We start from the raw sequence: 27601 nt of genomic DNA, 5'->3' as shown, positions 1-27601 counted from the left end.
GGAGCAGCAGGAGCCAAACATCACCTAGGGCCTTCTCCTGCAAGGTGCTGAGTGCTCCCAGCACCCACTGACTTCCATTGGAGCTGAAGGTAATCAACAGCTCCCAAGGGTGCTCAGTGCTGCATGGGATCGAGCACCAAATGAGACAGGAGAGGTGGCACTTGAACCCAGTACCTGGGCTTGGTGTCACTAAGTAAGGGTGCATCTTCCGTTTGCAGCTGGCGGGTCCCTCCCTGAGAAGCTGCAGCAGGCTCTGCTCCCGGTGGTGGACTATGCACACTGCACCCAGCCTGACTGGTGGGGCAGCATCGCTATCAGAGACAGCATGGTCTGCGCTGGCGGGGACATCAGATCAGGCTGCAACGTGAGTAGAAAGAGAGTGGCGGAAAATACTGGTGCAGCGCTGGCTGTGATCTGTCTGGCCAAATTACCGCATCTGATGCAGGCACCCACTAGTCAAACGTACAGTGGTGACTCAGCTGTTACCCGCGGGTCACATGCTTTGTCGCTGTTGTAGGCAGCACTCACTGCACCCCCCTTGTGATGCACAGGAAGGTTGCAGGAGGCAGAAACCTGTCTCCACGTAGCTGTGCAGCCTGCTCCCAGGAAAGCCCATGAGAAGAGCTGAGCAGTTTCTCTGCTCATCAGCTGCTGGGTTGGGAAATTCTGAACGGTGAGTGTGATTGCGAGTAATTCACCATTTCTCCCGGTAATCGGCTGGTGCCTGCAGTTTGGCCTGTAGCTCTCACACCCGGACACACAACCGGCAGCCGGCACTGCCAGCACAGCACAGATTGACTGTAAAACTGACAGCGTCTGGTCTGCTGGTTAGTTACATGTCAGCCAGTCAGGGAGGAGAAGCCAGAGCAGTGAGGCTGTAACACCAATGCTATGTGACTTGTAAATGGTACAAATGTCAGGCTGGAAATTTGCTTTGGGTGAATAGGAGCATCTGAGTCAAGAGCTCCCTATTCACCGGCCCAGGCGCAGGTAACGCTCCTGCTCCGACATTCCTGCACGGCTGATGCAAAAGCCTTGTCTTTGTTCGCCTAATCCCATGACTCTGCAGCAGTGCAGAGAAGGGCGGAGAGGTCAGACTCAGCTGCACTGGAATGTTTTCCTCCTCTCAGCCTGACCATTTCACAGCCAGTTCTGGGTGAGAGAGTTCAAGGCACTGGTTAGGCCTCCTTGTGGTGACAGCCTTGGAGATGGCCCCAGTGACGCACTGGACTTCGCCCCCAGAGCCTGGTGCACAGCTGTAGCCTCCACACTCTAGCCCAGCAGGCAGCGAGTGAGGGATCAGGGATCTGACTCGCCCTCACGCACGGGGGCTGTCTACCTTTCAGGGTGACTCTGGTGGCCCCCTTAACTGCAAGGCCTCTGATGGGAGATGGCAGGTGCATGGCATCGCCAGCTTTGTCTCTTCCCTTGGCTGCAACGCCTTAAAGAAACCCACCGTCTTCACCCGCGTCTCCGCCTTCGATGACTGGATTGCAGAGGTGAGACCCCAGCCATGTTACTGTGCGAGCAGTGGGAGGGAGTCTGCTGCTGGGGAGGGCCAGGGAGAAATCTCATGGCCAGGCAGGGGGTCCTGGGAGGTCACCCAGAGTAAATGGACAGGACAGGGGCCCCCAGACGGATAATGTTTGGGGGCTCTCTCCATGAACAGAATTTGAGTGGTGTCCTCCTGAGGCTCTGAGCCGAGATCAGTGCCACGGGCCCCATCCAGAGATCACAGCCAGCTGTCCCGCACACAGCACTGAGCACGCGGGGCCCCTCGGAGCATGTGACGTCACCTTTGGTCCCCCTTGTGCCTCACCTCTTCCGGCAGCTGGAAACTCAGACGCAGCCCATGTCACTGCAGCACAAAATAAGGAACAGCTGAGTCTGGCCTGCAAAGGGGTTTCTGTAAGATCTGGAGCCTGGAAGAGCTGGTCTCAGCACAGCAGATACTGGAGGCAAACTAGCTCGGATGTGCTTCTCCACTGACACACGTGTGATGACCCAGAGCCGCAAGCAGGATGCTTGGTGGCCTGCAGCACCACCCGGCTCCAGGGATGGTTTGAGACAGAACATCTGGCTTGGCTGTGGCTGTGAGCTCTGTCCTGCAGTGAGCCGGGGCTGGAGGCAGGCAGAGGGAGGTGTGTGGGGGGGGGGGAAGCATGGCCTAGTGGCTGAAGCATGCACCTGCAAACTGGAGTTGTTGCACTGTAATCCCAGCTCTGCTGCCCTGTGCTCTGGTTGTCCCTTTGGGCCGGATTTGGACCTCACTGCTCCCAGTGGCGGAGTTCCTCTGGAGTCAGGGCCAGGCTCCACTTTCAGTTACACCAGTGCCTCTGCTGCAGCGAGTGGCGTGACTGTCTGGATTTACACCCGTGTAACTCAGGGCACAAACCGGCTCAGATGAACTCGACAAGTGTCAAACCAGCGTCACTGAGAGCAGGCCTGGGCCTTTGGGGCCTCAGTTTTCCTAGCAGATGGTTTGGGGGGCAACCATTTCCCCTTCCTTGTTGGAATGCAGCGAGAAGGGCAGACTGTGTCAGGCAAGGGCCTGGACCTGGGTAACCTCTGGCGCGTGGCGGGGAGTGTGAGCCATGCCCATGTGCTGTGGCACTGGACACCCCCACCCCAAACAGCGGGTCCTGGCCAGTGGGTCGTAGGAAGGGTCTGGGCCTCCCGCGCTCTCATTTCCCCTGGGCGGCGGCAGCAGCGTGGACGAAGCACATCTGAGGCACCTTCCAGATGGGGAGAGGCTGCGGACTCTCCGCTTGCTGGCTCTGGCCACTTCCTCCATGTGCCTGCTGCGCAGGGGATGTGAGAGCAGGGCCAGGGCAGCAGCCACAGCATGGAGGAAGCGGCTGGAGCCAGCGAATGGACAGTCAGCAGCTGGGTAGTGATTTGTGGCCTGGCCGCAGTGGCTCGCCGGGGTCTGCAGGACTGGGAGAGCGAGGGCTGGGGAGAGAAAGGGGAGCAGGAGGCTGAAGGGCTCAGAAGGGGAAGGGAGGGGAGAACAGGGGCTGGAGGACTGAGCAGGGGTGGGGGAGCTGCACAGGGGCAATGGTGACAAAATGCAGTTGTCGGGTTGTCTTAGTAAAAAGTCTGGGAGCTGCTGGCCTAGAGGCGGAGGCTGATGATCCTGCTCCAGCCTTGGCTAAGGGAAGCGGCTTTTTTAGCTCAGGCACTAGAGGTTGCTGGGTTAGTTATGATCCTGAGGTCCCAGGTTCGAGCCACTCAGGGGCATCACGTTACACATGCACAGGGCTTCAAGCCCCGAGAATATGATTTCTGCTGTAGTTTATTGTATCCTGCCGTGATATACTTTGGTTTGCTTTTCTTTCAGACCATCGCTAATAACGCATGATAAGCTGAAAGAGCCACATCTCAGAGAAACTTTCCTGGGCAGATAATAAAACAATTGTAGAAATCCCGTCGTGGGTGTATTTCTTGGGGGATAGGGGGTTCCCTTTGTTGGGGTTAGTGCAGTGCCGATAATCTAGGGCTCTTTGCAGTTGGGCAGCATGGTGGAGGGAAGGTTGTGTAAAACGAGGAATTTTTCTGGGATTTCATGCTCTGCTCTGGCCTTCCTGTAGTTTTGAAACTGTTCTTCGAAGCCTTTCCCATATACCTAGTGGGTCTGATTCTGCTCTGCATTGTCACTGACACCCAGGCTGGGCAGGTGTAGAACACAACCACCGCTGTGACTTACGGAAGTGACACCCAGGTCAGAATTTTCCAAAGAACTCAGCAGGATGGGAGCCTGGTGGATGCTGAGCTCTTATTAAAAGCTAGCCTCCTATGGGAGACAAGCGCAAAGCAGGCCCTACACGACTACGTATCCCACTATCAAAAGCGCAGTCTAGAGTGCGAGGCCAGACACTTGTGGGGGGGTGGAACGCAAGAGGGGCAGCTGAGCTGCTGCAGAAGAGCCCCAGTCTCTTACTCAGAACTTTGAACCTGATTTTATTTTGTCAGTGTCATTTTGCCTGGTCTCATATTATTGGCCTCACAGTCTCTAGGGGAAAGCACAGTGTGTGCATCTCCTCGGTAATGGGAAAGAATAGTAAATATGGCAGGCGACCAGCTTGGCTTAACAGTGAAATCCTTGCTGATCTTAAACACAAAAAAGAAGCTTACAAGAAGTGGAAGATTGGACAAATGACCAGGGAGGAGTATAAACATATTGCTCAGGCATGCAGGGGTGTAATCAGGAAGGCCAAATCACACTTGGAGTTGCAGCTAGCAAGAGATGTTAAGAGTAACAAGAAGGGTTTCTACAGCTATATTAGCAACAAGAAGAAGGTCAGGGAAAGTGTGGGCCCCTTGATGAATGGGGGAGGCAACCTAGTGACAGGTTGTCACGGAGTGTGGGGGAGTCAGGGCCCTTCACTCCCACTTCCTGTGATTCACCGTGACTCTCAGCCAGCCAGTAAAATGGAAGGTTTATTGGACGGCAGGAACACAGTCCCAAACAGAGCTCGTAGGTACAACCAGGACCCCCCAGTCAAGTCCTTCTGGGAGGCAGGGAACTTAGACCCCAGACCTGGGGCTTCCTCCGTTTCCCCAGCCAGCTCCCAACTGAAACCCACCCCCTCCAGCCGTCTCACACCCCCTCCCCCCCCCCGGTTCCTCCTCCAGCCTTTGTCCAGTTTCCCGGGCAGAAGGTGTCACCTGGCCCCAACCCCCCTCCTGGGCTCTTATGTTACATGCTCAGGTATCTTCCCTCAAGGAAAGTCTCCCATCCCCAATGCAGACAGTCCCAGTAAAACTCCCCTGCAACCTTCCCAGGTAAACACTCCCCACTCCCTGCTGCATCACATCTCTCCCCCCTTCAAGACTGAACTGAGCAGGGTCACTCTGCCCAGTGACCTGGGGAAGTTCATGTCCCCCTCTCCAGGACAACGCGTCCGCTATCATGTTGGCACTTCCCTTCACATGGACCACGTCCATGTCATAATCCTGCAGGAGCAGGCTCCACCTCAGGAGCTTGGCGTTGGCTCCTTTCATCTGGTGCAGCCAGGTCAGGGGAGAGTGGTCGGTGTGCACGGTGAAGTGTCGCCCAAAGAGATATGGCTCTAGTTTCTTGAGGGCCCACACCATGGCCAGGCATTCCTTCTCAATGGCCACGTAGTTTTGCTCCCAGGGTAGCAACTTCTTGCTCAAGTACACGATCGGGTGTCTCTCCCCCTTTTCATCATCCTGCATTAACACCGCCCCTAGTCCCGTGTCTGAGGCGTCGGTGAACAGCATAAAGGGCTTTTCAAAGTCTGGGTTTGCCAGAACTGGGCCACTGACCAGAGCCTCCTTCAGCACCCAGAGAACCTTCTGGCACTGCTCGGTCCAGACCACCTTGTCTGGCTTCCCCTTCTTGCATAGTTCAGTGATGGGGGCAGCTATAGCGCTAAAGTGGGGCACAAGTCTTCGATAGTACCTTGCCATCCCAATAAAGGCTTGGACCTGCTTTTTAGTTTGGGGAGGTAAGATACTTCAGCCATCCCCACCTTGCATTTCTCAGCTTTTATGGTCAGCCCAGCCTCCTGGAGTCGGTCCAGCACTTGTCTAACCTGGGACACATGGTCCTCCCAGGTCTGGCTAAAGACACAGATGTCATCAATATACGCCACGGCAAAACTCTCCATCCCCCTCAGTAGCTGATCCACCAGGCGCTGGAAGGTGGCCGGCGCCCCTTTGAGGCCGAAAGGCAGGATCAGGAACTCATAGAGCCCCAGAGGGGTGATAAAGGCCAATTTCAGCCTGGCATCTGCATCCAGTGGCACTTGCCAGTAGCCCTTTGTAAGATCCATGGTGGTAAGGTAGTGAGCTCCTCCCGGCTTGTCTAGGAGCTCGTCAGGCCTGGGCATGGAGTAGGCATCAGACACGGTGATGGCATTGAGCTTCCGATAGTCCACACAGAACCAGATCGACCCATCCTTTTTGGGGACCAGCACCACCGGCAAGGCCCAAGGGCTGGAAGATGGCTGGATCACCCCCAAAGCCAGCATGTCATTGACCTCTCTTTCTAGGTCCTGAGCAGTTTTCCCTGTGACTTAGAAGGGGGAGCATCTTATCGGCGGGTGCGATCATGTTTGCACCAGGTGGACAGTCAGATTAGTGAGTCCAGGCTGGGTGGAAAACAGCTGTCGGTACAGCTGCAGCACCGCTCTGATCTCAGCTTGTTTCCTGGGAGGAGCCAGCTCCTGTCTCAGGGAATAGATCTACTAAAGGGTCATCTCCCTGCTCCTCCCAATGTCCACAAAAGGACAACACCACATTCCCCCTGTCGTAATATGGCTTCATGATATTCACATGGTACACCCAGCGGTGGTGTGCCCGGTTAGCCACATAGTTTACCTCATGTAATTGCTTGACCATCTTAAAAGGGCCTTCCCTTTTTGTTTTTTCTCATGGGGGTGAGAACCATCACCTGATCCCCGGTGGCGTAGGCGCGGGCCTGCGCAGTGTGGTCATACCAGACTTTTTGCTTCCTCTGGGCTCTGGCCAAATTCTCTTTGGCCGGGCCCATGAGCTCAGCAAGTCTTTCTTGGAAGGTTAAGATATACTCCACCACTGATTCTCCATCGGGAGTGGCCTTCCCCTCCCATTCGTCTCTCATCAGGTCCAGGGGCCCCCTTACTCTCCTTCCATATAACAGTTTGAAAGGCGAAAACCCGGTAGACTCCTGGGGTACCTCCCTGTACGCGAACAGCAGGTGAGGTAAGTACTTGTTCCAATCCTGCGGGTGCTGGTTCATAAAGGTTTTCAGCATCATCTTTAGCGTTCCGTTGAACCTCTCCACCAGCCCGTTGGATTGGGGGTGGTATGCTGAGGCCCAGCTGTGCCGGACCCCACATTTATCCCACAAGCACTGGAGCAGGGCCAACAGAAAGTTGGATCCTTGGTCTGTCAAGACTTCTTTGGGGAACCCCACTCAGCTGAAAATGGTCAGCAGCGCATCTGCCACAGTGTCTGCTTCGATGGACAATAAGGGCACTGCCTCTGGGTAGCAGGTGGCAAAATCTACCACCACCAGGATGTATTTCTTCCCCGACCGGGTCATCTTGCTGAGAGGCCCCACTATGTCCATAGCCACCTTCTGGAAAGGCTCCTCTATGATGGGCAAAGGTCTCAAAGCCGCTTTCCCCTTGTCCCAGGCCTTCCTCACCCTCTGATGAGGTCGCAGGATCGGCAATACTGTTGGACAGTGGTAAAGACCCCAGACCAGTAAAAGTTTGGTAGCAGCCTCTGCCTGGTGCGCTGGATTCCCTGGTGCCCTGCGAGAGGGATGTTGTGGGCCAGGTACAATAGCTTGCGGCGATACTTCTGGGGGACCACCAGCTGCCTCCGGATCCCCCATGACTCCATTTCCCCTGGGGGAGCCCATTCTCGGTACAGGAACCCCTTCTCCCACAGGCACCTCTCCTATCCTGGCAACCTCTCCCCATGTTCTGTACCACGCTGAGGTCCACCAGGTCCCTTAGCTTCCGCAAGGAGGGATCTTTCTGCAACTCGGCCTGGAACTCAGCGGCTGGGGAAGGGATGGGGACCTACTCCCTCTCGCCGGCTGGGATGAAGCCGCAGCCTCCCTGAGCCTTGTCCCTGGGCACTCCCTCCCCACCAGGATAGGGTTCTGCGCCTCTGGTAAGGTACCCTTCCTGAGGTTAGGGTGCAGTGCCCCTCTCCAGCTCTGGCTACGGGTCACAACCAGGGCGTTCTGGGGGTTGCTTGGCCAGTCCTCTAGGTCCCCCGCCCCATCAACATCTCAGTGGGCAAATGGTGGTGCACCCCCATGTCCTTGGGGCCCTCCTTGGCCCCCCATTTCAGATGCACCCTCGCCACAGACGCCTTGAATGGGGTCCCGCCCACCCCCGTCAGGGTCAGGTAGGTGTTGGGCATCACATGATCTGGAGCCACCACTTCGGGCCAGGCCAGCGTCACCTCCGCGCCCGTATCCCAGTATCCAATGACCTTCCTCCCATCCACCTCCAGAGGAACAAGACACTCGCTCCGCAGGGATAGCCCCGTGCCCACCCTATAAACGGAGAACCTTGAGTCCAGAGCATCCAGCCCTCCAGAGGAGCTGGCCTGGGGCACTCCTCCCTCCTTGGTAAGCTGCCAGCCCCCCTTGCCTGGGAAGCCTGCCCCTCGTCCGGATGGGTGCCTACCCAGTTAACCCTGAGTGGATTTGGTCTGCTCAGTTTGTCCTTGAGCTTGGGGCACTGGGTCAGTGTGTGGCCTCTCTGGCCACAGTAATAGCAGCCCATGTCCCGTTGGTCCCCTCAAGCGGGTCGGTTGGTCCTGATGCCGGATGCTCCCCTTGGGAGGGGTTCTCAATGTTCCCCCTTTGGGAGGTCCCAGGGTGACTCTCTCTCTGCATCGTGGTGGGCCTGTTCCTTTGGGACTCCTCCCTGCCACCCCTTGACTGGCTCTTCACAAACTCATTGGCCAGCCGCCCTGTGTGTCGCGGGTTCTCTGTCTTTTTGTCCTCCAACCACAGCCTCAGGTCGGATGGGCACTGATCATACAGTTGTTCCAGTACAATTAAGTCAAGCAGGTCCTCCTTCGTCCGGGCCCCATCTGCCCATTTGTGGGCATATCCCTGCATTCAGATGGTCGGTTGTAGATATGTGACCTCACGGGTTTTACACTGACTCCAGAATCTTTCCCAGTACATCTTGGGAGTTAGCCCAAACTCATGTAACAGGGCCTTTTTGAACAGTTCATAGTCCCCTGCCTCCGCCCCTTCCATTCGGCTGTACATCACCACGGCTTTGGGGTCCAGTAAGGGGGTGAGAAACCAGAGCCTATCTGCTGGGTCAACCCTGTGCAGCTCGCAGGCCGTCTCAAAGGCATTCAGGAAGTCATCTATGTCCTCCCCCTCCTTACGCTGGGCCAGGAGGCACTTGTCAAAGCTCCGTGCAGTCCTGGGTCCCCCCTCACTCACCGCAGCCGGGGGCTCGCTGTCCCTCAGCCTCGCCAGCTCCAGCTCATGCTGCCGCTGTTTTTCCCATTCTTCTCGCTCCTCCCGCTCATGCTGACGCTGCTTTTCGATCCCGCTCCCATTCCAGACACCTCAGCTCCAGGGGTGGGGAGCTCAGCCGGGAGGATCCCCTGCTGGCTGCAGGGGTCACAGTGCCCTTGGTATTCGCTGGGCTCCTCCCAGCCCCTCCCCTAGGCATAGGTAGGAGGGGTCTCGGGATGCCCTCAGTGGCAGCTGGGACAGACACTGGTGCCTGCTTTGTATCTGCTGGCATGCTCCCCTCAGAGACAGGGATCGGTTCATCTGAGTGATCCTCCTCCTCCAGCTGGGCAATCAGCTGTTCTTTGGTGAGCTTCCCAATGCGCACCCCCCCCTGCCTGCACAGCTCGACTAAGTTGCTCTTAAGGCGCTTCTTATACATCTTCCCACTGGCCGCTTGCAGGCCTGGGTGCTCTCAGCTCCCCACGGTTTCCAGGAGGAACCACTAGTGTGCCAGCCCTTCTCCAGGTCACCACCTCTCTCCCAGGGTCGAGCCGCAGACTCCTCCGCCCTTGATTCTGCTCGCCGCAGTCCCCAGGAGGACCCCGTTATTGCAACAGGCCTTGTTGCCGTCTCACACCCCCTCCCCCTGGTTCCTCCTCCAGCCTTTGTCCAGTTTCCCAGGCAGAAGGTGTCACCTGGCCCCAACCCCCCTCCTGGGCTCTTATGTTACATGCTCAGGTATCTTCCCTCAAGGAAAGTCTCCCATCCCCAATGCAGACAGTCCCAGTAAAACTCCCCTGCAACCTTCCCAGGTCAATACTCCCCACTCCCGGCTGCGTCACACAGAGGATGTGGAAAAAGCTAATGTACTCAATGCTTTTTTGGCCTCTGTCTTCATGAACAATGTCAGCTCCCAGACTACTGCACTGGGCAGCACAGCATGGGGAGGAGGTGACCAGCCCTCTGTGGAGAAAGAAGTGATTCAGGACTATTTAGAAAAGATGGATGAGCACAAGTCCATGGGGCTGGATGCACTGCATCCGAGGGTGCTAAAGGAGTTGGCGGATGTGATTGCAGAGCCATTGGCCATTATTTTTGAAAACTCATGGCGATTGGGGGAGGTCCCGGATGACTGGGAAAAGGCTAATGTAGTACCCATCTTTAAAAAAGAGAAGGAGGAGGATCCGGGGAACTACAGGCCAGTCAGCCTCACCTCAGTACCTGGAAAAATCATGGAGCAGGTCCTCAAGGAATCAATTTTGAAACACTTAGAGGAGAGGAAAGTGATCAGGAACAGTCAGCATGGATTCACCAAGGGGAAGTCGTGCCTAACTAACCTAATTGCCTTCTATGATGAGATAACTGGCTCTGTGGATGAGGGGAAAGCACTGGATGTGTTATTTCTTGACTTTAGCAAAGCTTTTGATACGGTCTCCCACAGTATTCTTGCTGGAAAGTTAAAGAAGTATGGGCTGGATGAATGGACTATAAGGTGGATAGAAAGCTGGCTAGATCGTCGGGCTCAACGGGTAGTGATCAATGGCTCCATGTCTAGTTGGCAGCCGGTATCAAGCGGAGTGCCCCAAGGATCGGTCCTGGGGCCAGTTTTGTTCAATATCTTCATTAATGATCTGGGGGATGGCGTGGATTGCACCCTCAGCAAGTTTGCAGATGACACTAAACTGGGAGGAGTGGTAGATACATTGGAGGGTAGGGATAGGATACAGAGGGACCTAGACAAATTAGAGGATTGGGTCAAAATAAATCTGATGAGGTTCAACAAGGACAAGTGCAGAGTCCTGCACTTAGGATGGAAGAATCCCATGCACTGCTACAGACCAGGGACCGAGTGGCTAGGCAGCAGTTCTGTAGAAAAGGACCTAGGGGTCACAGTGGACAAGAAGCTGGATATGAGTCAATGGTGTGCCCTTGTTGCCAAACAGGCTAACTGCATTTGGGGCTGTATAAGTAGGGCATTGCCAGCAGATCGAGGGAAGTGATCATTCCCCTCTATTCGACATTGGTGAGGCCTCATCTGGAGTACTGTGTCCAGTTTTAGGTCCCACACTACAAGAAGAATGTGGAAAAATTGGAAAGAGTCCAGCGGAGGGCAACAAAAATGATTAGGGGGCTGGAGTACATGACTTATGAGGAGAGGCTGAGGGAACTGGGATTGTTTAGTCTGCACATGAGACGAATGAGGCGGGATTTGATAGCTGCTTTCAACTACCTGAAAGGGGGTTCCAAAGAGGATGGATCTAGACTGTTCTCAGTGGTACCAGATGACAGAACAAGGAGCAATGGTCTCAAGTTGCAGTGGGGGAGGTTTAGGTTGGATATTAGGAAAAACTTTTTCACTAGGAGGGTGGTGAAGCACTGGAATGGGTTCCCTAGGGAGGTGGTGGAATCTCCTTCCTTAGAGGTTTTTAAGGTCAGGCTTGACAAAGCCCTGGCTGGGATGATTTAGTTGGGGATTGGTCCTGCTTTGAGCAGGGGGTTGGACTAGATGACCTCTTGAGGTCCCTTCCAACCCTGATATTCTATGATTCTAAGCAGCTACTTGGAGAACCCAATGGCTTCGGAACTCTGCAAATGGGGCATGTTTTTAGATGCTGAAAGATGCAGAGCTGAGATGACGAAGGCAGTTTCATAGCTCCACACCCACCCCCAGCCCAATGCCCCAGAGCATGGAATGCCCAGGCAAAATCTTACCACCCTTACTCACAACATGGGACTTTGGGTACATTGGTTGGCTGTAGCCAGAGCGCAGTGGAGGATGTGACCCCTCTCGGGGAAGTCTGTGCTTGTGACGTTCCCACAAGGTCTGTGTGGATAGGATCTCTGGAGGTAGTGAAGGAAATTAGTCCGGGCTTAGAGGCTGCTGAGATAAGATTCCAGCCTGTGGGCACCAGAGCACTTTCCAGTGTGGCCAGTGGCGGGATGGTTTTGTGGCTCAGGCCCTGCCTAGGACACAGGAAAGCTGGGGTCAGTTTCCACTCTCGCCTGTCACTGATTCCTTTGGTGAATCATGTGAACTCGGGATGTGCTCTGTGCAATGGACATATTAATCCCCAGCTCATATGCAATCATACTGCCTCGCAGCATGGGGGTAAATCCATGAATGCTCTGGTGTTACAGGCCACAAGTGCCTAGCACAGCGGGCAGAGCCGTCCCTTGGGTAGGGCGAATCGGGGTGACCGCCCTGGGCTCCGTGCTTTGGGGGGCCCCGCGCTTTGATAAAATTGGGACTGTCCCGATATTTAGCCCTTTGTCCCACATTCTGACCGATGTATGATCGGGACGCCATTTGTCCCGATGTTCAGGTGAGGAGGTGGGTGGACAAGCAGGGTGAGGAGGCAGGTGGGCGGGTGGACGGGGGGTGGGGGGGCTGCCGGGCAGACAGCGAGGAGACTAGCAGAGAGACTGACTTGTCCCAGGCCTTGCAATCCCCTAGGGACGGCCCTGACAGCAGGGCTGGGTGCTCCAGCATGGGCGTGAGATAAAGAATATGGTGCTGGAGCCATAGAAGGAGCTAAAATAGATTTGCATTTCTGCTGGGGTTCTCACTGGCGGGGAAGCCCCTTTGCCCACCAGACAGGTTCCCCAATGGGATTTTTCTCTGGCCAGCTCAGGCTCACAGTCATCGTGGGGAAAGGGCTGTTAATGCTCTGTCCTGTGTCAGCTATGGCCCATGGGTTACATAGGAATGGCCACACGGGGTCAGACCAATGGTCCATCTACCCAGTGTCCTGTCTTCCGACAGTGGCCAGTGCCAGGTGCCTTAGAGGGAATGAACAGAACAGGGCACTGAGTGATCCATCCCCTGTCGTCCAGTACCAGCTTCTGGCAGAGGCTAGGGACAGTGACACCCAGAGCACGGGGTTGCGTCCCTGTCCATCTTGGTGAATAGCCATTGATGGACCAATCCTCCATGAACTTATCTAGTTCTGTTTGAACCCCATTATAGTGTTGGCCTTCACAACATCCCCTGGCAACGAGTTCCACAGGATGACTGTGTGTTGTGTGAAGAAATATTTCCTTCTCTTTGTTTTAAACCTGCTGCCCATTAATTTCATTGGGTGACCCCCTAGCTCTTGTGTTATGGGAAGGAGTTAATAACATTTCCCTAGTCACTTTCTCCACACCAGTCAATATTTAATAGACCTACCATACCCCATTAGTCGTCTCTTTTCCAAGATGAAGTCTTAGTCTTTTTTAATCTCTCCTATATGGAAGCTGTTCCATACCCCTAATCATTTTTGTTGCCCTTTTCTGTACCTTTTGCAATTCTGATATATCTTTTATGAGATGGGGCAACCACATCTGCACGCAGTATTCACACCATGGATCTCTATAGAGGCAATATGATATTTTCTGTCTTATTATCTATGCCTTTCCTAATGGTTTATAACATTCTATTGGTTTTTTTGACTGCCGCGGTCCATTGAGCAGATGTTTTCAGAGAACAATGACTCCAAGATCTTTTTCTTGAGTGGTAACAGCTAATTTAGACCCCATCATTTTATATGTAAAGTTGGGATTATGTTTTCCAATGTGCATTACTTTGCATTTATCAACATTGAATGTCATGTGACATTTTGTTGCCCAATCACCCAGTTTTGTGAGATCCCTTTGTAAGTCTTCACAGTCTGCTTTGGATTTAACTATCTTGAGTAATTTTGTATCATCTGCAAATTTTTCCACCTCACTGTTTACCCCTTTTTCCAGATCACTGATGAATATATTGAACAGCACTGGGGGACACCACTATTTAACTCTCTCCATTCTGAAAACAGACCATTTATTCCTACCCTTTGTTTCCTATCTTTTAACCAGTTACTGAGGACTTTCCCTCTTATCCCATGACTGCTTACTTTGCTTAAGAGCCTTTGGTGAGGGACCTTGTCAAAGGCTTTCTGAAAGTCTAAGTACACTATATCCACTGGATCCCCCTTGTCCACATGCTTGTTGACACCCTCAAAGAATTCTAGTAGATTGGTGAGGCATGATTTCCCTTTACAAAAACCATGTTGACTCTTCCCCAACAAATCTTGTTCATTTATAATTCTGTTCTTTACTGTAGTTTCAACCAGTTTTCCTGGTACTGAAGTTAGGCTTACAGGCCTGTAATTGCTGGGATCGCCTCTGGAGCCTTTTTAAAAAATTGGTGTCACATTAGTCATCTGGTACAGAAGCTGATTTAAATGATAGGTTACATACCACAGTTAGTAGTTCTGCAATTTCACATTTGAGTTCCTTCAGAACTCTTGGGTGAATCCCATCTGGGCCTAGTGACTTATTGCTGTTTAATTTATCAGTTTGTTCCAAAACCTCCTTTAATGACACCTCAATCTGGGACAGTTCCTCAGATTTGTCACCTAAAAAGAATGGCTCAGGTTTGGGAATCTCCCTTACATCCTCATTCCTCAGCCATGAAGACCGATGCAAAGAATTCATTTAGTTTCTCTGCAATGGTCTTATCATCCTTGAGCACTCCTTTAGCATCTTGATAATCCAGTGGCCCCACACATTGCTTATTCCCATAATACAAGAACTAGGGGTCATCAAATGAAATTAATAGGCAGCAGGTTTAAAACAAATAAAAGGAAGTTCTTCTTCACGCAGCGCACAGTCAACTTGTGGAACTCCTTACCTGAGGAGGTAGTGAAGGCTAGGACTATAACAGAGTTTAAAAGAGAACTGGATAAATTCATGGTGGTTAAGTCCATTAATGGCTATTAGCCAGGATGGGTAAGGAATGGTGTCCCTAGCCTCTGTCTGTCAGAGGGTGGAGATGGATGGCAGGAGAGAGATCACTTGATCATTGCCTGTTAGGTTCACTCCCTCTGGGGCACCAGGCATTGGCCACTGTCGGTAGAGAGCATACTGGGCTAGATGGACCTTTGGTCTGACCCGGTGTGGCCGTTCTTATGTTCTTATGTTCTTAGCAGGCTTCCTGCTTCTGAAGTACTTAAACATTTTTTTATTAGTTTTTGAGTCTTTAGCTAGTTGCTCTTCAAATTCTTTTTTGGCCTGCCTAATTATACTTTTACACTTGACTTGCCAGATTTAATGCTCCTTTCTATTTTCCTCAGTAGGATGTAACTTCCAATTTTTAAAGGATGCCTTTTTGCCTGTAACTGCTTCTTTTACTCTGTTGTTTAGCCAAGGTGGCACTTTTTTGGTTCTCTTACTATGTTTTTTAATTTGGGGTAAACATTTAAATTGAGCCTCTATTAAGGTGTCTTTAAAAAGTTTCCATGCAGCTTTCAGGCATTTCACTTTTGGGACTGTACCATTTAATTTCTGTTTAACTAACCTCCTCATTTTCCCCTTTCTGAAGTTAAAGGCTACTTTGGTGGGCTTCTTTGGTGTGTCTCCCCCACAGGGATGTTACATTTAATTACATTATGGTCGCTGTTACCAAGCGGTTCAGCTGTATTCACCTCTTGGACCAGATCCTGTGCTCCACTCAGGACTAAATCAAAAATTGCCTCTTCTCTGGTGGGTTCCAGAATTAGGTGCTTCAAGAAGCAGTAATTTATGGTGTCAAGAAACTTTATCTCTGCATCCCGTCCTGAGGTGACATGTACCCAGTCAATATGGGGCTAGTTGAAATCCCCCATTATTAAGTTTTCTATTTTTATAGCCTTTCTAATCTCCCTGAGCATTTCACAGTCACTATCACCATCCTGGTCAGGTGATCGGTAGTATATCCCTACTGCTATATTCTTATTATTCAAGCATGGAATTACTATCCATAGAGATTCTATGGTACTTTTTGGTTCATTTAAGATTTTTACTATACCCGTATTTGACTTTCTGCTTTAGTGCCACTCCCCCACCAGCACAACCTGTTCTGTCCTTCCAATATATTTTGTACCCTGGTATTACCATGTCCCATTGATTATCCTCATTCCACCAAGTTTCTCTGATGCCTATTATATCAATATCCTCATTTAATACCAGGCATTCAAGTTCACCGATCTTAGTATTTAGATTTCTAGCATTTGTACATAAGCACTTATACAATTTGTCACATTTCAGCTGTCTGCCATTACATGATGTAATTGAATGGGACTCTTTTTCATTTGACTGTTTCTCATCAGATCCTACCTGTATTTTAATCGTCTCCTCCTTACTAGGATACAGAGAATCTCCATTAATAGATTAATAGATACTCCCCTAAGGGATGTCTCTGTCTGAACCATGTGCTCCTCTGTTTCTCCCTCACATTTAGCTTAAGAACTCCCCTATGACCTTTTTAATTTTACATGCCAGCAACCTGGTTCCATGTTGGTTTAGGTGGAGCCCATCCTTCCTGTACAGGCTCCTCCTTTGCCAAAATGTTCCCCAGTTCCTAATAAATCTAACCCCCTTCTACCTACACCATCATCTCATCCAGGCATTGGGACCCTGCAGTTCTGCCTGTCTAATTGGCCCTGTATGTGGAACTGGAAGCATTTCAGAGAATGCTCCCATGAAGGTTCTGGATTTCAATCTCTTACCTAGCAGACTAAATTTGGCCTCCAGGATCTCTCTCCTACTTTTTCTTATGTCATTGGCACCTACATGTACCATGATCACCAGCTCCTCCCCAGCCCTGCACATAAGCCTGTCTAGACATCTCGAGAGATCTGCAACTGTTGCACCCAGCCGTCAGGCAATTCACCATGCAGTTCACCTGGTCACTGCAAACACCCAGAGGCGGCAGGTTTGGATAATTTTTGGAGATGACCAGAACGGGTCCAAGTCCCCCCTCTCCCACCGCCTCAGGCTCTGGGAGGGAGTTTGGGTGTGGGATGGGGGAGGGGTCGGGCTCTGGGAGGGAATTTGGGTGCGGGCTCTGGGATGGTGCAGGGGGTTGGGTTGCAGGAGGGGGTCAGGGCGTCGGTGCTCACATTGGTGGAGCCAGGCCCCTGGGCCCTAAATATTCAGAGAGCCCGGGCACCACAGGCCATACAACTCGCTGCCCCTGCAAACACCTATCTATATTTCTAATGAAGTTGCTGTGAAGGCCTGGCTGGTGAAGCCACAGTCTGCCGTTGTACCCAAGGGAGAACATCTCCTCCAGCAGCTCACAGGGTCACCCTGAAAAAGGCATTTGCCAGCAGACATCCAACAGTTATTCCCTGTCCCAAGCACAGTGGGAAACCGTGGCACCCAGCTTAGACATAATGAGACAAATTGACCTGTTCGCCAGCAGATGGCACCCAAAGAACAACCTCAAAATGACTTCAGCAGCAACTGCCCAACGGGTGTCTCTGTGGGGCAGCCCAGCGCCCTGCAGACGGGCTGAGCGCCCCAGGGATGTCTGGCCTGCAGGCTCGGCCTGTCATGGCCTGCAGGCACACACAGATTAGCAGCCAGCAATAGTGGATGGGATGAAGGTGGTGGGGTGGGACAGGCAGGTCTACACCAGTCCCCCAACTCCAGCACATCAGCCCACGCTGCCCAGGAAAATGACGGAGCCGGCTCAGCAGCCCTCAGCGGTGTATTAGATGAGACATGCCAGCCCTGAAGGCCACAGCCCCCACACACTAAATCCAGAGTCTGTTCGAGAGGCCTGAGCACAGGGGCTCCTATGCTGACAATGTGACATGAGGGCTGAGGCTGCTGACTCCCTCCCTCCATCAGAGTTGGGAGACCCTCAGTTCTGGGCAGGGGACCCCGGTCCCCGTGTACGGGGACGGCCAGTCGCCAGGCCAACCCTGCCCAGCAGAGGGCTCTATGCTGCCTCCCCCCTACACGGGGCTGGGAGCAGGGGCACCATACAGGGCTCTATGCTCCAGTGGGATGGCTGAGGCTTCCTGCCCCCTGGGGAGGCCCCAGCCTGCCTGAAAATAGGGGGCAGCAGGCCAGGGAGAAGGGGGCCCCCAGCCTGCCCCAAGAGGAGCAACAGACCAGGGTCCCCCTGCTGCTGGCCTGTTCAGAGACTGGCTGCAGGTCAGGAAGGACCCAGGAGGGAGCCTCCAACCTGCCTGGCCGAGGTCTCTTTTGGGGATGGCCCCTGACACCCCAAGGGGAGCGGCATGTCGGGGGTGGGGCTTTGGAACCCCCATATGGTAGGGTTGCCAACTTTCTAATTGCACAAAACCACACACCCTTGCCCCATCCCCTCTCCCACCCCATCTCTGAGGCCCACTCACTCCATCCCCCCTCCCTCCGTCACTCACTCTCCCTCACCCTCCCTCACTTTCACTGGGCTGGGGCAGGGGGGTGAGATGCAGGAGGAGGTGAGGGCTCCAGCTAGGGTGACCAGATTAGTAGTATAAAATATCGGGACGGGGGCGGAGCAAAAAAAAAAGGGGGGGGCGGAGCAAAAAAAAAAAAGTTTTAAAGAGTTTTAAAGGGGCCTGGGGCATTAGCAGGCCCTGTGCACTGCCCTCCCCGCGGAGCCTCCCGCCCCCTGGCCCGCCATGGGCATATGCGGGGCGCGGTGGGTCCGGGCGGGGGCAGCGTGGAGCGGGCAGGAGCCGGGTGGGCGGCAGGGGCTGAATCCCCGCTGCTGCCAGGGAGCCCCGCGCCTCTCCCTCCCGCTCGCGGCTGCGGCTCCTTCCCGGTGGGACGCGCCTCCCGCTGCCCCGGGCACATGCGGCGCGCGTCCCCCACACCTAGTCTCCCTCCCGCCGGGAAGGAGCCGCAGCCGCGAGCGGGAGGGAGAGGCGCGGGGCTCCCCGGCAGCAGCGGGGATTCGGCCCACGCCCCCGCACCACCCACCCAGCCCCTGCCCGCTCCGCGCTGCCCCCGACCGGGCAGAAGCCCTCACAGCTGAGCCCCCCATCTCCCTCCCTTGCCAGACCCCCTTTGCCCGCCCGGTGCCCGGGTGCTGGAGCTGACTCACCAGCTCCAGGATCCAGGCACCGCCGCCGCCACCCCCTCCCTCCAGGCTTGCGCCGCCATGCTGCAAGCCTGGGAGGGAGGAGGAATGCTGCGTGGTTGGGGAAGAGGCGGGGCCAGGGCGGGGATTTGGGGAGGGAGACAATGGGGGAAGGAGGGGGCGGAGCCGGGGCGGGGGGGGGGGCGCGAGTGCCAGAGCGGAGGGCAAAATTTCTTTTTTGTCCAATGTCCTGACCAAACATTGGTCGGGACGTGGGACAAAGAAGCAAATATCGGGACAGTCCCGATAAAATCGGGACGTCTGGTCACCCTAGCTCCAGCTGGGGGTGTGGGCTCTGGGGTGGGGCCAGGGATGACAGGTTTGGGGTATGGGGGGGTGCAGGCTCCAGGAGGGAGTTTGGGTGCAGGAGGGTGCTCAGGACTGGGGTAGGGGGTTGGGGTGTGGGAGGGGGTGCAGGGTGTGGGCTCCAAGAGGGGGCTCAGGGCTGGGGCAGGGGGTTGGGGTGTGGGAGAGGGTGAGGGGTGCGGGCTCTGGGATGGAATTAGGGTACAGGAGGGGGTTCTGACCTGGGGCAGTGGTTTGGGTGAGGGGGAGTTCTGACCTGGGGCAGGGAGTTGGGGTGCTGGTGGGAGTGCAGGGTCTGGGAAAGGGTTTCGACCTGGGGCAGAGGGGTTAGGGTGCGAGCTCCAGCTGGGCAGCGCTTACCTCAGGCGGTTCGCAGTTGGCAGCGCAGCAGGGCTAAGGCAGGCTTCCTGCCTGCCCTGGCTCCGCGTGGCTCCCAGAAGCGGCCACCATGTCCAGGTCCTAGGCGCAGGGGCAGCTAGGTGGCTCTGCATGGTGTGCGCTGCCTGCACCGACAGGTACTGCCCCCGCAGCTCCCATTGGTCACAGTTCCTGGCCAATGGAAGATGCAGAGCCAACCTTCGGGGTGGGGGCAGCGCGTGGAACCTCCCTGATCGCACCTGCGCCTAAGGGCTGCAGGGACATGCCGTCCGTTTCTGGGAGCTGTGCGGAGCCAGGGCAGGCAGGGAGCCTGCCTTAGCCGCGCTGCGCCACTGACCGGATTTTTAATGGCCCAGTCAGCGGTGCTGACTGGAGCTGCCAGGGTCCTTTTCGATCGGGTGTTCCAGTCAAAAACTGGACACCTGGCAACTCTACCATGTGGTTGTGCCTAGGGTCCTGGATTGCCTCAGTCCATCCTGCTGCTACATGCTTAGAGCCAGAGTGTGGCTTTTAAAGCACAGCCCACGGTGGGCCAGGCTCCAGCAGGAGCTCCACAACAGGCCCAGTGACTCAGTGCACACGCTCCTGGGCAGCACGCTACGCCACCATTGCAGCGGCCGCAGCAGTTCCCCCCCTCCTCATCCATTGGGATTGCCAGGCCAGTGAGGGGAGCGAGAGAGGGCCGATGGGTGGGGGACATGTGTGGAGAAGGCTCCGTGCACCCCAGGCAGGGCGCACAGATCATAGAATCATAGAATATTAGGGTTGGAAGAGACCTCAGGAGGTCATCTAGTCCAACCCCCTGCTCAAAGCAGGACCAACACCAACTAAATCATCCCAGCCAGGGCTTTGTCAAGCCGGGCCTTAAAAACCTCTAAGGATGGAGATTCCACCACCTCCCTAGGTAACGCATTCTAGTGCTTCACCACCCTCCTAGTGAAAAAGATTTTCCTAATATCCAACCTAAACCTCCCCCATTGCAACTTGAGACCATTGCTCCTTGTTTTGTCCTCTGCCACCCCTGAGAACAGCCTAGCTCCATCCTATTTGGAACCCCCCTTGGTAGTTGAAGGCTGCTATCAAATCCCCTCACTCTTGTTTCAGCATGTGACATGTGGCTTGCAGCCTAGACTCCAGCACTGTGCAACGAGGGAGGAGAGCAAACGGGAGAGGAATCAGGGAGAGGGATCTGACTCCCCCACCCCATTAGTGGCTGGCTCCTCACTGACTCCAGTGGGATTTGTCTGTATCCTGGGGCTGGGAATCTGGCCCCTCTAGGAGGCCATTGGTACTCCCAGCGATTGGGTGCTTCTCTGCTTTTCGCCTTTGTATGTGGCAGGAGAGACCCGCCTTGTCAAACGATGTCGCTGAGTTCCCTCACGCTGAGTCCTCTTCCCAGTCTGCAGCTGTGGGACCCCCCAGGGCTTGTCGGGGTGGGTGAAGAGCAGAGGAGGGGCACATGCCAGGAGCAGCACTCAAACATCCCTGCCTCGGAGACGTATTCTGAGGAGTCAGCAGTGGGCGCTCTGCCCAGAACACCCCAGAATCTGTCCAGTGCCCGCCCAGCTGCTTCCCAGCGGGGGCTGTCATGTTCATCCAGGTTCAGATCTGCAGCAAGGCCTTTGATTGTCTGACTCAGTCACAGTGACACAGGCAGTGCCTGCAGCTTGCTACTGAGGGCTTTGGCAGCGGGAGATGACTTGCCACACAGGTTTATTAACCCCTCTGCCCAGCCTTTCATCTTCCTGCTTTAACCCTGGCTTTTAGTTCCAATCACTCTTTGATTTTTGAGACGGAGTGGAATATTTCATTGACAACTCAAAGTGATAGCGTTTGATCCCCACCTGCCCAGGTGGAAGCGATGGCACAAGGTGCTAGACCTCTGGGAGGTCAGGCTGTCTCTGCCCTAGGAAGAGACCTGCAGGACCCGGAGCACAGAGGCATACGCAGTTGTTGAGAACCGCCACAGTATTAGCATGGGGCCTTGAGGCTAACAAGTCATAACTCCGGCAAGTGCAAGAGAAGGGTGGCAGGGCAGCCTTGTAGTTAAAGCTCTGGCCTGAGTCAGTGATTTGGGTTCTAGTTCCAGCTCTGTAGACTGTTTCCTTTGTATGTCTGTTTGGATTGGATGCTCTCCCTCTACGCTTGTTCAGCACCTAGCATGCTGGGGCCTGACCTCAGTGGGGCCTGCAGGTCCTCCTGGGAGACATGGAACACAAGAGAATATAATGGGAGGTGCCCTCTTGATAGGCACAATATAGGAACCTAGCTAGAGTCTCAGGTCCCAGAATGTAAGGCCATATAAGGAGCCTTTAGCAGAGAGAAACAACGATGCGAACCACTTGCTGGGCTTATTAATGATCTATTCAGAATTGGCCTGAGCTGGGACCCTGTACAACAGGGACATCTAGGAAGAACCCAATGTTAACCTGCAGCAAATGTCTTGGCCTAGCAATGCCTGGGAAGAGCACATACAAATTATTATTACTAACCCGTATTGCCCGGTGCAGAATGTCCTGATCTGGCATTTCTTTCAGCGGAGGGAACATTTAATTGTTCCTCGGGGTCACTGGGTGTGCTCATTAGGCAAGGCTGACCTTACTGCATGGCCCCTTTCAGAGGAGGCTGTGATGAGCTCAGCTCCTGAGAATCCTGTTTATTGCTAACGTGGTGCTAATGGGCAAAGGACGTCCTGAACCATAATCCCCTTGCTCAAAAAGGAGATACCTTCACCTTAGCTGGGCAGGGAGCGCGTCAAAGGGGATTGTTTTGCTGAGCTCTGCACCCAGTGACCCAGCAACCCACTGAACTCAGTGCGTGGCTGTCGCTCCAGCCCCAGGACTCGCTGATGTAGGAAGGAATTGGTTTTCCTAGGTCTCTGACTGACTGCACAGGCTGTTGCAAAGGCTGGCTGGGGAAGAAAAGCAGCTGCTGTAAGGAATGCACCTGCTACAGGCCGCGTGCAGCTCTGGTAGGACCCCGCTGATCACAGCACAGCCCCTGTGGAGATCCAACCATGTATTCAGCTGTCTCCGCGTGGAATTACGTGGCTTATTTCCAGCTTGGAAAGGTGGCTCAGGGTGCATGAGTCTGCAGTACAATATGGCAGTGCACGCGTGGGGTTATCTGGAGAGGCTCACAGAGAGTGAGGCCAGAATCCCCCAGTGTGGCTCTGAACACTGGGCCAGATTCGTCCCTGGTGCAACGCCACTGACTTCAGTGGCATTGCCCCCAGGGTGGAAGGGAACCAACGTGATCAGCCGGCATTACCATGGGAGTTCAGACCACAGACCTAAACCTAATCCAGGGTCAGGAGGGGGCTGGCTTGTGTGGAAAGATAAATGAGCTAAATCTGTTTAGCTGGGCTAAAGAGGCACAGGAGGACAGGCTGCCAGTATCGGCAGGGTGTCGGCCCCGAGCCTGGAGAGGAGTTACTGAGGCTGGGCCCAACGGGGGAGGAATGAATTAAAAAAGGGAACATTTAGAATGAAAAACATCCTGGCAGCGAGATGCATCAAGCGGTGAACTTCTTTTCTGGAGCAAGAGATCAGAGCCCCCTCACTAGAGCATTGGCAATGAGACCAGAGGGGAAATATTTCAAAAGGGGCTAAGTCACAAACATCACAATGGCCAGACTGGGTCAGACCAAAGGTATCCAGTGTCAGGCCCAGTGTCCTGTCTTCTGACAGTAACCAATACCAGATGTCTCAGAGGGAATGAACAGAACGGGCAGTCATGAAGTGATCCGTCCCCTGTTCCCCATCCCAGCTTCTGGCAAACAGAGGTGAGGGACATGCAGAACATGGTGCTGGATTCCTACCCAATCTGGCTAATAGCCATTGATGGACCTATTCTCCATTAATTTATCTAGTTCTTATTGTCCTGTGGCACCTTATAGACTAACAGACGTATTGGAGCATAAGCTTTCGTGGCTGAATACCCACTTCGTCAGACGCATAATTTACAGATCCAAACTAACACGGCTACCCCTCTGATACTTGTTCTTATTGAAACCCTGTTATAGTTTTGGCCTTCACAACATCCCCTGGCAAAGAGTTCCACAGACTGACTGTGAAGAAATACCTTCTTTTGTTTATTTTAAATCTGCTGCCTATTAATTTCATTGGGTGACCCTGGTTCTTGTGTTATGTGAAGGAGTAAATAACACTTCCTCATTCAATTTTTCCACACCATTCATGATTTTATAGACCTTTATCATATCCCCCCTTAGTCATCTCTTTCCCAAGCTGAAAAGTCCCAGTCTTTTTAATCTCTCCTCATACAGAAGGTGTTCCAAACCCCTAATCATTTCTGTTGCCCTTCTCAGTACCTTTTCCAAATCTAAGGCCTGGTCTACACTACGACTTTAATTCGGATTTAGCAGCGTTAATTCGAATTAACCCTGCACCCGTCCACACAACGCCATTTAATTCGAAATAAAGGGCTCTTTAAATCGATTTCTGTACTCCACCCCGACGAGCGGAGTAGCGCCAAAATCGATTTTAGCATTTCGAATTAGGGTTAGTGTGGCCGCAATTCAATGGTATTGGCCTCCGGGAGCTATCCCACAGTGCACCATTGTGACCACTCTGGACAGCAATCTGAACTCGGATGCACTGGCCAGGTAGACAGGAAAAGCCCCGGGAATATTTGAATTTCATTTCCTGTTTGCCCAGCGTGGAGAGCACAGGTGACCACAGATAGCTCATCAGCACAGGAAACCATGCAGGCCGATAATCGAAAAAGAGCACCAGCATGGACCGTACGGGAGGTACTGGATCTGATCGCTATATGGGGAGAGGATTCAGTGCTAGCAGAACTTCGTTCTAAAAGACGAAATGCCAAAACTTTTGAAAAAATCTCCAAGGGCATGATGGAGAGAGGCCACAATAGGGACTCAGATCAGTGCTGCGTGAAAGTCAAGGAGCTCAGACAAGCCTATCAAAAAACAAAGGAGGCAAACGGTCGCTCCGGGTCAGAGCCATGGACATGCCACTTCTACGCCGAGCTGCATGCAATTCTAGGGGGGGCCGCCACCACTACCCCACCTGTGACCGTGGATTCCGGGTCGGGGATAGTCTCATCAGCTACACCTGAGGATTCTGCGGATGGGGAAGAGGAGGAGGAGGAGGAGGAGGAGGAGGAGGACGAGCTTGCAGAGAGCACCCAGCACTCCGTTCTCCCCAACAGCCAGGATCTTTTTCTCAGCCTGACTGAAGTACCCTCCCAACCCTCCCAAGCCAGTATCCAAGACCATGACCCCATGGAAGGGACCTCAGTTGAGTTTACCTTTTAAAATATAAAACTTGTTTTAAAAGCAAGCGTTTTTTAATGATTACTTTGCCCTGAGGACTTGGGATGCATTCGCGGCCAGTTCAGCTACTGGAAAAGTCTGTTAACGTGTCTGGGGATGGAGCGGAAATCCTCCAGGGACATCTCCATGAAGCTCTCCTGGAGGTACTCCGAAAGCCTTGCCACAAGGTTTCTGGGCAGTGCATCCTTATTCCGTCCTCCATGGTAGGACACTTGACCACGCCATGCTTGCAGCAAGTAATCTGGTATCATTGCCTGACAAAGCCTGGCAGCGTATGGTCCCGGTGTTTGCTGGCATTCAAGCAACATCCGTTCTTTATCTTGCTGTGTAATCCTCAGGAGAGTGATATCGCTCATGGTAACCTGGTTGAAATACGGGAACTTAATTAAGGGGACAGAGGTGGCTGTTCCTACTGGGCTGTTTGCCTGTGGCTGAAAAGAAATCCTTCCCTGCAGTTAGCCAAGCGCAGGGGGGGAAATTGGCCCTGAGCTTTTCGCGTTTGGCTAGCAGGGATCTTCCCTGTTACCAGCCACGCGGTGCGGGGAGGGGTACAGCGATCATCCCAGAGAATTCATGGCGGGAGGGGGGGCGGGGGGGGTTAGTTTGGTTCCTGCAGGTATCTTCCCTGATACCAGCCTCACGCGGTGGGGGGAGGGATAAAGCGATCATCCAGAGAATTGGATGGGGGGGGGGTGGTTAGTTTGTTTTCTGCTGCTGCTGAATGTTAACAGGAAAACCGCAGCACTCAACGGGCTTTGCTTGGTATGTGGGAAAGGAGGGCGCAGAAGCTGAAAGACAATGGCTTACCATGGCCGCATGCAAGCCGAATTCTGTTGCCCGGACCTGTGATCTCTAGCAGCAAAGCCACAGGCACTCAGTATTAAGAGGCAAAATGCGACCTTGCACAGAAATCACATGTGCTATGTAATGTGAATAGTGTTGGTCACCGTGAAAGAGTATAAGCATTGTTCTGCAAAATGTATCTTTTTAAAAAATTCTCTCTTTTTTCCCTTCCCTACAGCAGCTGCAAATTCTTCAAGCCTCCCTCCTCCGTCCCAAAGGCTATCACAGATAAGGCGTCGGAAAAAGAAGACGCGAGACAAGATGTTTGCAGAAATCATGGAATCCACCCGCAGTGACAGAGCTCATCTGAATGAGTGGAAGGACACGGTTTCAAAGTATAGGAAAGAAGCCAGTGAACGTGAGGACATGAGGGACCAACGTGAGGACATGAGGGACCAACGTGAGGACAGGAGGGACCAACGTGAGGACAGGAGAGACGCTCGAGATGAGAGGTGGCGGCAGGAAGATCAGAGGAGGCAGGATGCAACGCTGGGGCTGCTGCGTGAGCAAACAGACATGCTCCGGCGTCTGGTGGAGCTTCAGGAACGGCTGCAGGAAAACAGAGTGCCGCTACAGCCCCTGTATAACCCCCTCCCCCCTCCCCATGTTCCATATCCTCCTCACCCAGACGTGTAAGAACGCGGGGGGGGGGGGGGGCGGGAGGCTCTGTACACCGTCCCATTCCACCACAGTGGACAGCCCAAGCAAAAGGCTGTCATTTTTTTAACCTTTTTTTAGTGGCCTTTTCCTTCCCACCGATCCTCCTCCCAAACCCCACCCGGGTTCCCTCCCTCTTTTTATAATCTATTAATAAAGAATAAATGATTTTTAAACGATAGTGACTTTATTTGGTTTGAAAGCAAGCTGGGGGAAGGGGGAGGGTGGGTTCCTTACAGAGAATGAGTCAATAAAGGGGACGGGTTTTCATCAAGGAGAAACAAACAGATATTTCACACTGTAGCCTGGCCAGTCATGAAACTGGTTTTCAAAGCTTCTCTGATGCACAGCGCTTCCTGGTGTGCTCTTCTAATCGCCCTGGTGTCTGGCTGCACGTAATCAGCAGCCAGGCGATTTGCCTCAGCCTCCCACCTCGCCATAAAGGTCTCCCCCTTACTTTCACAGAGATTGTGGAGCACGCAGCAAGCAGAAATAACAATGGGGATATTGGTTTGGCTGAGGTCTGAGCGAGTCAATAATGATCGCCAGCGACCTTTTAAACGGCCAAATGCACATTCTACCACCATTCTGCACTTGATCAGCCTGTAGTTGAACAGCTCCTGACTCCTGTCCAGGCTGCCTGTGTATGGCTTCATGAGCCATGGCATTAAGGGGTAGGCTGGGTCCCCAAGAATAACTATTGGCATTTCAACATCCCCAACGGTTATTTTCTGGTCTGGAAAGTAAGTCCCTTGCTCAGCCCTTTAAACAGAGTAGTGTTCCTGAAGACGCGAGCGTCATGAACCCTTCCCGGCCAGCCCACGTTGATGTTGGTGAAACATCCCTTGTGATCCACAAGTGCTTGCAGCACCATTGAAAAGTACCCCTTGCGGTTTATGTACTGGGTACCCTGGTGCTCCGGTGCCAAGATAGGGATATGGGTTCCATCTATCGCCCCACCACAGTTAGGGAATCCCATTGCAGCAAAGCCATCCACTATGGCCTGCACATTTCCCAGAGTCACTACCTTTCGTAGCAGCACCTGAGTGATTGCTTTGGCTACTTGCATCACAGCTGCCCCCACAGTAGATTTGCCCACTCCAAATTGATTCCTGACTGACCGGTAGCTGTCTGGAGTTGCAAGCTTCCACAGGGCTATCGCCACTCGCTTCTCAACTGTGAGGGCTGCTCTCATCTTGGTATTCTGGCGTTTCAGGGCAGGGGACAGCAAGTCACAAAGTTCCATGAAAGTGCCCTTATGCATGTG

The 27601-nt window shown here is 53.5% G+C and overlaps 1 protein-coding gene across 3 annotated transcripts in view; it reads left to right on the top strand.

The window, feature by feature from the left end:
* Positions 1 to 26261, top strand: part of CELA3B (chymotrypsin like elastase 3B) — a 37451-nt gene extending 11190 nt beyond the window's left edge. The window contains exons 6-8 of one of the 3 annotated variants that reach the window (XM_065574855.1): positions 219 to 364; positions 1347 to 1499; positions 25856 to 26261. In XM_065574855.1, the coding sequence (XP_065430927.1) occupies positions 219 to 364; positions 1347 to 1499; positions 25856 to 25909 (353 nt within the window). In that variant the 3' untranslated portion in view covers positions 25910 to 26261. Of the gene's footprint in view, positions 1 to 218; positions 365 to 1346; positions 3425 to 25855 lie in introns of those variants that run through there. The other 2 variants (XM_005281702.3, XM_042856244.2) reach the window with 2 other exon arrangements.
* Positions 26262 to 27601: the final 1340 nt, after the last annotated feature.

This window comes from Chrysemys picta, chromosome 21 (genome assembly GCF_011386835.1).
Source record: "Chrysemys picta bellii isolate R12L10 chromosome 21, ASM1138683v2, whole genome shotgun sequence".
Taxonomy (NCBI): Eukaryota; Metazoa; Chordata; order Testudines; family Emydidae; genus Chrysemys; species Chrysemys picta.
The sequence above is the reverse complement of the archived record's forward strand: the minus strand, read 5'-3'. Positions and strand labels throughout refer to the sequence as shown.